This window comes from Notothenia rossii (genome assembly GCF_949606895.1).
Source record: "Notothenia rossii genome assembly, chromosome: 4".
NCBI classification, from domain to species: Eukaryota; Metazoa; Chordata; class Actinopteri; order Perciformes; family Nototheniidae; genus Notothenia; species Notothenia rossii.
The window spans coordinates 33430150-33442751 of NC_136902.1; the positions used below are offsets into that span (position 1 = coordinate 33430150).

The 12602-nt window shown below is 38.4% G+C and overlaps 1 protein-coding gene across 1 annotated transcript; it reads left to right on the forward strand.

The window, feature by feature from the left end:
• Window positions 1-285: 285 nt before the first annotated feature.
• On the forward strand, window positions 286-12598 carry fam50a (family with sequence similarity 50 member A). Its single transcript, XM_079677565.1, has 13 exons — window positions 286-545; window positions 3596-3680; window positions 3871-3970; window positions 4913-5040; window positions 6104-6180; window positions 6523-6589; window positions 6760-6821; window positions 6946-7022; window positions 7341-7395; window positions 8024-8072; window positions 8187-8257; window positions 9562-9672; window positions 12350-12598. The coding sequence occupies exons 1-13, from the start codon at window positions 435-437 to the stop codon at window positions 12356-12358; spliced, it is 1002 nt and encodes a 333-aa protein (XP_079533691.1). The 5' UTR covers window positions 286-434; the 3' UTR covers window positions 12359-12598.
• Window positions 12599-12602: the final 4 nt, after the last annotated feature.

The window sequence follows — 12602 nt, forward strand, 5'->3', positions numbered from 1 at the left end:
TAGGATTTGCTATGTAACTATTTTTGTTTTTCAACATTTCTTTAAAAGATTTTATAGACCAACTTTCATAAAGAATACTTTTTTTTAAATAAAAAACTAGCAATTGTGATTTGAATTCATAAAATATTCATTTTCTTCTTTTAAATGTGTACTGATGTTATAGTCGAACCGTTTATTCAGCCTTTGATGCATTCTGATTTCTGGATGTAATAATTCCGAGCTCTCCTGGGTAACCTGAAGGCATTTTTTATGATTCTCCCGTTACTACCCAGCATGCACTTCGTCGTCGCCATTTTTCTTGTTGTGTTGTGCTGCTGGGAGTTATACCTTCGTAGCTCTTAATAAAATCAGTCTATTTCAGAATTGAATTTACCTTTTTGTTGTTTGTGGAATAAATAATCTTATTAGAGAGCGTTAGGAGCAGAAAGAGCAACATGGCGCAGTACAAAGGAGCCGCCAGTGAGGCCGGCAGAGCCATGCAGCTGATGAAGAAAAGAGAAAAAGAAAGATCACAGCTCGAGCAGCTAAAACTGAAAATTGCCGAGGTAAGTAGCTTTTTACCATCAATGATAACGTGTTAGAATTATTTATTGCGAACTGACTTAGTATATTGTCCAAAAATAATTATCGTACGCCGTTATGAGACCTTACGCGAGAGCCCTGAGTCCCAGCAAAGTGGGGGTTCAGCGAAGGCGTCGCAGTTGCAGTGTTTTACTTATCATCCTTTTTGTTCAAGATTCAAAGCTTTATTGGCATATGCACAGTAGCTACAGTGTAATTATGGCAATGGTAGTCACAGGCTCCTCCAACAATGGAACATACATGTATATAAGACATTACCCAATAAAACACATTCAAAAAAATCAATAACAAATAGTGCAAGGAGAAAACTGAATAGAAATAAAATAGTGCAAGATTATGTTGTAAGACCAGAAACAAGTATTGCAGAAGTAAACTTTATACATGTCAAATAAAATACAATAAAATGTTGCAAGTGAACAAGTAAATGCAGAATGCATGCATCTTTATGGCTTGATTTAGCCAAAGGTTAGTGGAAAGCAACTCTTCATTTTTAAAGGACATTATTTATTACCTCATCTTGGACATTAGCTATCTTTTTGCTTAACGATATTCTTATTCTTTGTACATTTTATGTACCGAAATCTGAGTATATCTTAGTTTTGTGTTTGAAAAAAAAAAGAGGATTTTTTTTCCTTTAACCCTTAGATGCACTTAGAGTGACTGGACCCTACACTATACCATAAGTGGGTCAAAAAGGACCCGTATTAGAATGTGTTTTTATGAGATTTTTGTCAATTTGGTTAAGAAAAAATCACTTGTATTATATTTTGGTTCACAGTAGAAATATTTTATATTTAATTTTTCACTATTTATCATTTTAGACATTTTTTTTACATTTTGAAAAAAAAACGAAATTCCATAGAAAATACATGCGGGTCATTTTTGACCCACTTATGGAAGCTTGGGGTAGTAATACAAAAACTACAATTTTTAAAATGTAAATTTGAATGGCATGATATCCAAAACATGTTTTTGGAGGAATAGCTGGTATATGAAATGATAACAAAATATAATTCAGTGTTTCCCACGGATCTGAAATATACTTGGGGGGTCGACCTCAAATCCTCTAGGGGGGTCCGGGGGCATGCCCCCCTGGTAAGATTAGTTTTTTTATTTTGGAGTTAAATGCATCACTCTGGTGCATTTTGAGGGGGAAATAAAGAGACTAGATCTATGGAAACACCTATATGAAACAGAACTGTTTACATTTCAATAATCATACAATCATATACATAACCAATAACATACCATTTCCAATATGAAAAAAACACTGAAACTTGTTTATTAATTGATTGTTGGTTCATTTATAGTTGTGAGTGTGTCTGTGCTCCTGAATCAGCCTCTCCTGTCTCCCCCCTCTCCCCCCTGCTCCTCTTTGAGGCAGCAGCAAAGACTAGTTTTAGCTCTCAACAAGCTTTTAAAGTTTATCTTACCTTTTTTCACCTAGTTAACTTTTTATTTATTTATTCATGCATATTTTATTAATCACAACCCCCTCAAATGGAAATATGTGTTTACATAAATGGTGACCACACCGTTTGAGACCCACTGAGAACTTAGACTAAGTTAATTATCTAAACACTCAGAGAGTCTTTTACCTCACCTGAGCTGAGGTTATCCCGAGCTTGAATGACACACAGAGACAAATCAAGGGCTTTGATTTATGATCTGTATGACAGTGGCCATGTCGGCAGGCCACATCATGTAGACAGCCAGTCACCCTGTGTGAGGCAGGCCACTTAAGAGGCCAGGCCATCGGGAAACCCCCCCGGTCCTCCCGATGGCCAGTCCGGGACTGGGTACAGGAGGCGTAGAGCGAGTGATCAATGCCCACAAGTTAATCAATCGCAGATGGCATCGTGGTCACGGACAAAAAAACAAAAAAAAATTATGTAAAAAAAAAACTTAAATGGGTCGCGAAATATACTTGGGCCGCCGTTAATATACCTGGGCGGCCCGCCCAAGTATAGTCTATGTGTGGGAAACCCTGTAATTACAAAGATACTCTAAGAAAACCACCTCACCGGGTCAAAAAGGACACACTTATTCATGTTACGGCCCGGCCCGTATACACTACAGGCATGAAAAAATCTTGGAGCTGGGCGTGTCTGAAGCTTGGCGATTTTTTGCGAGCAACCAATCACATGAGCCTCCCGCCCCCGACATACAAAGCAATAGCAATGTTAAAACGAAGTAAACTGGATATAAACTCTCCAAACAGGCGAAAAAACTATCAGTTTCACCCACTGTCTCTGCCACCTCCCTCCATGCCTGGTTCCTCCGGTTTGTATCCCGGTAAATAGTTCCGGTCGTAAAGAACCGGGTGATTTGCTACCGTAATATCTCGTTTGGAATATGAGGAAATGAACTGCGGTCTGACTCTCCCAGCTTGCACGCGGTTTGATTGGCTGCGCTTGCACTGGCGGGATTTGCATAAACGGGATTTCATTGGCTGATGCCAAGCATCGAGCCTCAAAAGTCGAACATTGTTCAACTTTTGATGCCGATAGATGCTCGTGATGCTTGCAAAGCCATGCCATGCTCCCCACAATGCAGTTTGGCGAAGATTAAAAATCTTCTACTTCACCCCATTCAAGTGAATGGGCGAAGCGTTGAAAGCATTTTTTGATGCCTGTAGTGTAGACGTACCGTAAGGGTTTTAATTAAAGCAGTTAAAGAGAAATAATAATGCAACAATATTGTTCGGAAGAATATGATTCACATAAATAGCCCTAGCTCTTTAATGTTTTTATTGTTTATTATCTATTATACATTTCTATACTGTGTATTTCTGTTTTATAACAACCTGATCCTATTAATTTATTTTGAATATCTGAAAGCCATGTTGTTTTTTACGTAAAAATATATTAAAAAAAGTCCTATCTACATAGCGTTTAGCTAGTAGGGTATCATGAGGCATCGTAACCGTATGTTGCTATTAATGCTTAAAACATGGCAGGCTAAACTTTCCCTCCAGTTTGTCTTGTCTGTAATGCGTGTCTGGTTCTTACAGGACAACATGGTGAAGTCTAACATCGATAAGAAATTCTCCGCTCACTATGATGCTGTGGAGGCAGAGCTCAAGTCCAGCACAGTTGGTAAGAATTCTAGTTTTTGGACATCGAATACTTCTGTTATCACCACAAACTGTCCCCTGCTTGGACCGAAGGAGCATTTGGCTCAAAAGAGATATTGGGAAAGGAAACCAATAATGCAACATCATTGCAATGTGTCTTGTGGTTCTATATAGCCATGTGATTGTTGTTTGACTATTGTTTACTTGATCAGGTCTGGTGACATTGAATGACATGAAGGCCAGGCAGGAGGCGCTGGTGAAGGAGAGAGAGAAACAGCTGGCCAAGAAGGAGCAGTCCAAGGAGCTCATGCTGTGAGTTATCATATGTATTATCACACAGTAGCTTTGGTTTAGGAACATAAGATGCCTTTGGTTTAGCTGTGGTGATTCGCAGCGCTGTGATCGCGATGAAGTTCCTTCATATCTTAACGTCAGCTTTCAAATTCTGGCAATTGCATTTAGTCAACATAAATCATAAAGTGGTGTTATATTGTGGAGATTATCCTGCTGAAGCAACGTGTATGTATTAGGGCTGCTCGATTATGGCAAAAATCATAATCTCCATTATTTGGGTAAATAATTGATATCACGATTATTAAAAACAATTATCCATTTACTTTGAATACATCCATTTATTGAAAAAAAACATTTGAACAGTATGTTTTTAACAGTTGATTACCCTGAACTTTAAGTATAATTCCACTAAAAAACCAATAATAATAAAAAATAATAATAATAATAAAAAAATAATCGTTTTATTTCGATTACGTTGTTTTCGTAATCGTTGCAAGCCAAAATCGTAATTGCGATTACAATACAATTAATTGAGCAGCCCTAGTATGTATCATAATCGTGTGTTTGCCAAATATCTTATTATGCTAAATTCCATAATCCAATGGGAAAATCCCATAATATTACTAAATAAAGATTTATTTGAGGGATTAGTACACCAACAAAGCTATTGTCCTGAAGCTCAACACTTTCAACACTGGGTGGCGTCTAACCCGACCTGTCCCAACAAGCAAGGTGTTCCTCCAGCTGCCAACTGTAACTAAAACAATACCTTTTGTTTGTTTGGGCTCCTGTACAATTTGGCAACAATAAGACAGCTGTCAATGAAGAAGATGCATACTTATATATTAAAACTCATTTAAGTAAGGCAGGGATAGGTAATGTATGTCATCATGGCTCTATGCCGGTCATTCCTGTCTTTCTTTTTTTTGTATACATTGTTGATTTTTTGTATGGTTTCAGCAAGCTGGAGAAGCAGAAAGAGAAGAAGAGGAAGGAGGAGCAGAAGAGGAAAATCGCCAGTTTATCGTTTAATCCCGAAGACGAAGGAGAAGAAGAAGAAGAGGAGGAGGAAGAGGAAGAAGAGGATGGTGAATCTTTACTGTATGAAAGTGACAGCGCAAAAGAGCTCCACTGACATCCTTAACATCCATGTATAAAATGTACATGGATTTGGGAAATGATTCAAATGTACAAACGTATTAAAATACATTGGATATGCTCTTCTTATGGTGCATTCAAGACAGGTTGACAGCGATGTTGTTTACGCGTCCAAGCTAAATAGTTATTTCTTTCTGCACTTAATTATGGAATATATTACAACTATTGCTGCTTTGTCCCTTCTGCGGAAGTCCTACAAAAGTAGCAGCAAACGCCGTCGTGTCTGGGTTCATAATATCATCCAGCGTCGCACACAATTTGGTGAATTTCATCGTCTTATCCAGGTGCTTACCGGCTTATCTTCCTCCAAGCCAGCTCTTTTTTGTTTCTGTCCCGGAAGACATACGACATTAGTACCCAAAAATCACATTGCTTCCGGTGTTAACGCACCATTACAGCTACCAACATCCGACTGTTCTCCCGAAAGCCAAAGCAAAAAAGGAATCTTTGTCTAAAGTAGAAAAACGAGTCTGTATCCAATTGTAAAGCAGGTTTTCTCAGGGTAAAAAAACCTGCATATATGCAGAAAGGGTTTGAGAAAATCAAAAATAATAGAACATCAATGCATATGTTAAAAAATGGGAGTCAAACAAAACAATGTCCTTGTCATATGCTTTGAGTAGTTGTTGCATCACAGCTTGGCTCAAATACATTTATTATATACATATAGAAGTTTAAGTTCAGTTTTGATTATTGTTATTATAGCATATATAAAACAATTACTTACTTATCTGTTTTGTTTTATCTTTGTGTTGCTTATAGAAATGTTTCAATATGTTTGCTTTCTTGCTGGATTAGATTTGGAGATGAATACCACTCCATGGCTTGTGCTAAATAACAGGCTACAACCAGTAGACAGTTAGCTTAGCATTGCTCCTCTGTAGCACATAACCCCTGCAAATGATCAGCATGTAACTTTTATACTTCGTTTTTTTTAAGATTTAACATGGTTATTAGGAAGTTTGTCTAATTAACTGTACTATGTCTGTATAGATTATCCAACAAAGAAGAAGAAGCTGGGGAAAAATCCAGATGTGGACACGAGCTTCCTTCCTGATCGAGACAGAGAGGTGAGGGGAATATAAAACATTTCTGTCAGTGACAAACATTCTTCTTATTTCTTTTTATATTTCAGGTAAATATTTCAAATCGTTTGAGGGAGTTATCATATTCCAGATGAGGCCAGAGGAATTTAAAGATCAGCTTGGCAGAATGCAGAATGAAACACAAACCAAGCAACACTTAGGGTAGTAGCAAGCAATCTAGACACAGTATATATCCCCCTTTTAAACAAACAAACAGACTTCTAAATAATTGTAGCTCACAGTACTGTGTTAAAGTTGCCATTTTGAGACTGTGACAGCAAATTCTTTATGTATAAACCTTAACATTTCCCTGCCTCTTGTGCTCAGGAGGAGGAGAACCGCCTCAGAGAGGAACTCCGGCAGGAGTGGGAGCTCAAACAGGAGAAGATCAAGAGTGAGTGTCAACAGAAACATCCCTCATTACTTCAGTTGTGCTTCCCACACCTTTAACTCTAATTACAAGCACACATTCTGTCCACAATGAATTTGTTGAATTCCCTGCTTTACTTACAAACGCACACTTCCCATGGATCCAAAAATAATGGTGTGTATTTTTGTCTTCAGGCGAGGAAATCGAGATCACATTCAGCTACTGGGACGGCTCAGGGCATCGTAAGACTGTCAAGGTAAAACACCATGAGCTGTTATTATTTGATTAAAGCTACAGATCTGTTGATGATGTTGTAAAACAACATGCTTTGACAAAGTGGTTACTACTCTCCATGATTTCATTGTGTATTTGGCCCGCAGATGAAAAAGGGAAATACCATCCAGAACTTCCTGCAGAGGGCCCTGGAGGTCCTCAGGAAGGACTTCAGTGAGCTCAGGTGAGATGTTGAAGATGAGTACACTCTTTCTTAAAACACATAATGATGTTTGGTCATATTCCTGCAAATGTGTCTCTACCAAATTCTGTCATGCTTGTGTAATGCAGGTAGACAAAATGACCAATCTGACCAAATGAACACAAATTAAAGAGACCCTAATATGCCTCTGGGGGGTTTCCCTTTCCTGTAGTGTTTTATATATAATGTTGTGCATGTTAATGGTCTGTAAAGACTAAAATCCCAAAGTTCGAGTTTCTCTCCCACACCGTTGGAATGTTTAAATTCATCTTTACTGAACTGATTTTCCTCTGTGGGCAGGTCTGCTGGAGTAGAGCAGCTAATGTACATCAAAGAAGATCTGATCATACCACATGTAAGCAGTTCAACCGTTGCCTTACTTTGTTTGGATTTGATTTGTTTCTCTTCATTTAATTGTTGTGACAGTTTTGGTAGATGAGAAATTCCTTTCACGCTCCAGGCGTTACTCAAGCTTGTTCAGCCAAACCCATCGGCTGTTGCCTCGTTGTGCTAATGCTTTCTGAATGAATAATAGTTAAAGATCACGTTCATTTTATCATTTGCCTGATCTGACGGGTTGATTGCAGGGATGAGTGATTAAGAGAACATCTAATTTCACAATATTTCTGATTAAATACTTTAATATCGACATAACACTTCATCATTCAGTCATTGAACTGATGAACTTACATGCACTCAAATACCGTAAGAATCCAGAGCGATTTGGGTTTAAGTATCTTGCCCAAGGACACAGCGGCAAACCATTTCTGTTACTTTCTATATTTCTAGAGAATATGATTTTTAGAAAAAAACCGAATAAATAAACCTTATACTCTAATAGCTTTCAATCTGTGCAAACATACACAACTGCCAACTTAGAAACAAGTATAGAGTCTAGACTCTGTCGACAAACACTGAAATGTGTGGAGCAGGTGCGGCACTTTATCCCTCTTTGATTGTTCTCATCTGTTTGCCTCCTTCAGCACCACAGTTTCTACGACTTCATCGTGACCAAAGCCAGAGGCAAATCTGGTGAGTGATCCTCAGCTTTCAGCCAATCCATAAACAGCACCTGGCTTTGTTTCTGTTACATTTTGAAATAGTTGTGTTACTGCCTTTGGACTCAGTTTATCTGTTTTCTTCCAGGTCCTCTGTTCAGCTTCGACGTCCACGATGATATCCGTCTGGTGAACGACGCCACCGTTGAGAAAGATGAGGTGAGGATTTGTTTTCATAGTGAGACAAAAGGACTTAGAGCAGTGCTTATCAAAGTGTGGTCCGCGAACCACTGGTGGTCCGTGAGCGCCCCCCCTAGTGGTCCGTGAGCGCTCCCCTAGTGGTCCGTGAGTATATTGGTAACATTTCGCATTTGAAATTAATTCATTAATTAAAGTTTTCGCACTCTCGCGGGAATATCTCCGCAATGGAGCGAGCTTAAGTTTCATGATGTAGCCCAGCGCAACACCTTCATCACACATGTTGCCTCTTGTTTGTACCATTTTCAGGCGATTTGTAATCTGTTCTAGAAAAACAATGTGTTTTTGGATATTTGTGGAGTTAGGTGGTCCGCGAGTGTTTTTTTATTGGTTAAGTGGTCCTTGGTATGAAAAAGTTTGAGAAACACTGACTTAGAGGAAATGAACGGAATTCTTTAGTTGATCTGAACCAGTGCCGAAACTGAACGGCAAACACAGGCTGTTGTTTTATAAGGAATGAATGTCGTATATGCCATACAAATATTTCTGATTTTGGGGGGGGGGGGGCCTTCTGGAGTCAGTAGATGTATCAGTTTTCAGTTTTCAACCTTTTTCTTTATTATCCAAGATATATGTCAATGTAATTCCTTGCTATACTTTTTTGTGCTATCCATATTTAAGGTATAGATACTGAGATGAATATCAGCTTAAGGGAATTCTGCAACAAAAAGTATGCATGTCGACATTTTTGCTAAATGGTGGACAATAAATAAACCTGACACTATAACTTTTTTGACAGGAGCAGTATATAACACAATGAAGTGCTTGACAACAATTTAAAGTAGACAAATAAATAACATGAAAAGTAAGATAATTTGCTAAATGAATGGAAAAAAATGGGTAATAGTGTTTAAACAAGACAAACAAAAGATGAATAATAAAATGTAATAGTGTTGAATCTAAGATGGGGGGGGGGGGGGGCAGCTTGTGTGACTGCAAACCTGCTTATTTGAGAATTAATTCAAATCAGCATTTCCCATCTTAAGTCATCACTGCCCTGCAGCACATATTCAACTTGTTATGATGAACTGACAGCTTCCGAGCGCCTTCCTAGAAAGCATTAAACAGGATCTCACATGTAACCAAACATATTTCATTGTGCCTCTGCTTGCAGTCAAACATTGAATCATAATTCCCATAATGGATGTTCTCTTGGTGACCAGTTCATTCTGCGTACATCTCAAGTGTGCAGAAATCCTTGGATGAGCATTTGAGTGGGCATTCATTGCAAAGTGAAAAACCCTTTCTGTGTTCTTGTCTTAAAGTCTCACGCTGGTAAAGTGGTGCTGAGGAGCTGGTATGAGAAGAACAAACACATCTTCCCTGCCAGTCGCTGGGAGCCGTACGATCCTGAGAAGAAATGGGACAAATATACGGTGAGGGGCCAATCATCTTTCAGGTTTCATCTTATCTTTATCTTATATCAGTGTTAGGAGGGTTACTTTAAAGGAGCCCTATTATGCTTTTTGGAGTTTTCCATTTCCTGCAGAGTGTTTTAAAGGTTTGTGTGCATGTAAATGGTCCGCAAAGACTTACATCCCAATGAGTGTCTCTCCCTCCCGCACTTCTATTGGCTAGCGATCCAACACATTGTAGGTGATAGGCTAAAGGGTAAACCATTTCGAATCAGTTGACCAATCACAACAGTGCCGGCCAGCTAACCTATCAGAGCAGACTGGGAAATAAATAAATATCAATAAGATGGTTTTACTTAAGTGTATTGTGTAATACAACAGAACAATGTATTAGAAAAGAAGAAGCCAAGATGTGAGCTACACTACACTACTAAACACTACAGTTTAAAAAAGCTGACATCAAATGAGAAAATGCTCTGTTTTAGTTTAATACAAGCAGTTAAACTCACACCCTATTTGATGAACATATAAATTCACCTACTGAATTATAAACCGAACAAATGAAGCAAAGAAAGCATAAAGCAGATTCAGGCAGCAGTAGTTTCACACTGAAAGCCTACAGAACAGAACATCTGATCCTCTATATGATCTTTTTAGGTTTGTATAAACATTGTAATCCTGCTAGTAATCCCCAACTTTAGGATAAGTAACTTTAATCTGATTACCCTTATTTTCAAAGTAACTGTAAGGCAATATAATTAGCTTTTTGTGTATAACCATTCTAATTGTAGATCTATTCAGTGTTCTTCTCAGTTTAACATCTTTTAAAAAGTTTTACAATCTCGTAAATCTAGTTGGCTGTAAATATCCCACTCTGAATAAAAGCCCTGAAATCCCCCGTTCACATCAGTTTTCACCAGGCTGTCTAATAAACGTGTGATCCTGGTAAGATCATAAAAGCCTTGTCGTGTTGTTTACAGCTACGGCCTATTAAATCAACTCTCACAACACGTTCTAAAGAAGGTAAATAGAGTCAGACCTCACTGTGTGTACGGAGGTTCTCAGAAGGAAAGCGTCCCCAGCGCCGAGAAACGTTGCCAACGGTTTCTTGCACCGGCATGCTTTGAAGTGCCACTGGTTTACCCAGTTACCTGGCACAGGAGCAGAGAGGAAGCTCATTCAGGTGAAATGATTACTCCACCCCCAATGTGCCAATTAATCATCTCATGTGACGTGGAATGTTAAATCAAACGCCTTACATAACTCCCAGGTGAACAAAGGATCGAGAAAGGAAAGAGAAGTCTTCATAAATGTTAATAATATTTATAATAATAATAATATATATTTGTATACATTAAAATAATAATACGTGGCGCTCGTGTCATCGCCACGGAGGAGCACACAGCCTCTGTGAGCGAGAGAGAGAGCTAGAGAGCACACCTGTATCTATTTAATATAGTTGTACAAAATAAAGTAAGAAATCATTCCAATGTCTACTATAGGACAGTACAAAAAAACAGTTTAAAAGGGGAGTGATTAGTAAAATATGCATAAATAGAAAGAAAGAATGCTAACTAGGTAACAGAAGATAAGAATAAACAAGTTTTAAATGATTTGTTATTGGTTGTGATCATATTCTAAAGATGTTTGGATTATTGAAAAGTACACAGCTCCCCTTCATCTGAGTGTTGAGAGCTGTGTCCATACATTCATGTTGCTCTCAAAGTGCACCAGGTTGATGCTTTTCACTTCAACATTTAAAAACAAAACTTCCTGGGGGTGCATGCCCTCGGACCCCCCTAGAGGAGGTGAGGTCCACCCCCAAATAAAGCAGGTTAAAATAATTAAATTGCATGCATTTGATTTTGATTGTTTGTTATGTGGATGTGTATTTGTGTTACTGTATGTGCAATAAAGACTATTTAGCAAAATACACCTGTGGAGCCTCAGGAGCCTTTCTTGAGCTGGCAGACACATAGAAACATATTGGCGGGGCGCACTTTGCACGCACACACATTTTGCTAGGCCCGTGTGCCTTAGCACCGCTGCTATGACTCCATCCTAGGGGATACACTGAAACTATATCGGAAACAGTTTACAAACTCTGACACATCTTGTCAATACAGTAGGCTCCCTAGCTCACACATACATGAATGTTCGCTAAAGTTAGAGCTTTACAGATTTGTTGCTGTTTTTGTTGTTGTTTTTTTTACATTTGAGGCTTCTACAGAGATATTTGATCAAACTTCAAACGTCAAATGACATCCGCACTGAAACGAAAATGCCCTCAGACAACATTTTCTATTGAATACAGTTAGATTAAAGGGGCCCTATTATGCTTTTGGGGTTTTCCCCTTTCCATTTGTGCATAGTGGTCTGCGAAGGCTACAATCCCTGTGTTCCACCCAGAGGTCACAGTCCTCACTCTACAAAGAGCAGAATCACTTCGGAGCTTCATTTGAAAACCTCCAACCGCCTTGAATGTTAAAAACATGGTGCTATGCTGGTCATTTTAGTGAGAGTGCATGTGTTTGTGTATACATGACTGGCACGGGATTTTGTGAGATGTTTGCTTTCACAAAGGACATCAATCATTTAATCTAAAACAGGCAGACTACAAATATTCCTTAAATCAAAGTTTGATTACTTGTTCAGATGGGATGTTTAATCTTGTGTATTGCGCTCGTTTGTTTTTCAGATCCGGTGAAACAGCTGTCCTCTTCACTCTCTGGAATCCTTCATGCAGATTTTTCTTTTGTTACGTTCCATGTTATTTTACTCATTTAATCAATGCTTTATCAAGATGTGATAAACTATTGATTCATGACTTGACTTTGAAATACAGATTTCCCAGATGTTTTTGAATTGCAAATGTTTCCTGTGAAAACATTCATGTGTGTATAGCTCATTAACATGATAATAAATAGCCTTGGTATGACTCGGTTAACTGA

Excerpts from the sequence above, each read along its gene's own strand:
- fam50a (XM_079677565.1), top strand. The coding sequence starts at position 435 with ATGGCGCAGTACAAAGGAGCCGCCAGTGAGGCCGGCAGAGCCATGCAG. Across the intron at positions 6,822-6,945 it reads GGCATCGTAAGACTGTCAAG|ATGAAAAAGGGAAATACCAT; the intron begins GTAAAACACCAT and ends TTTGGCCCGCAG. Across the intron at positions 7,023-7,340 it reads AAGGACTTCAGTGAGCTCAG|GTCTGCTGGAGTAGAGCAGC; the intron begins GTGAGATGTTGA and ends CTCTGTGGGCAG.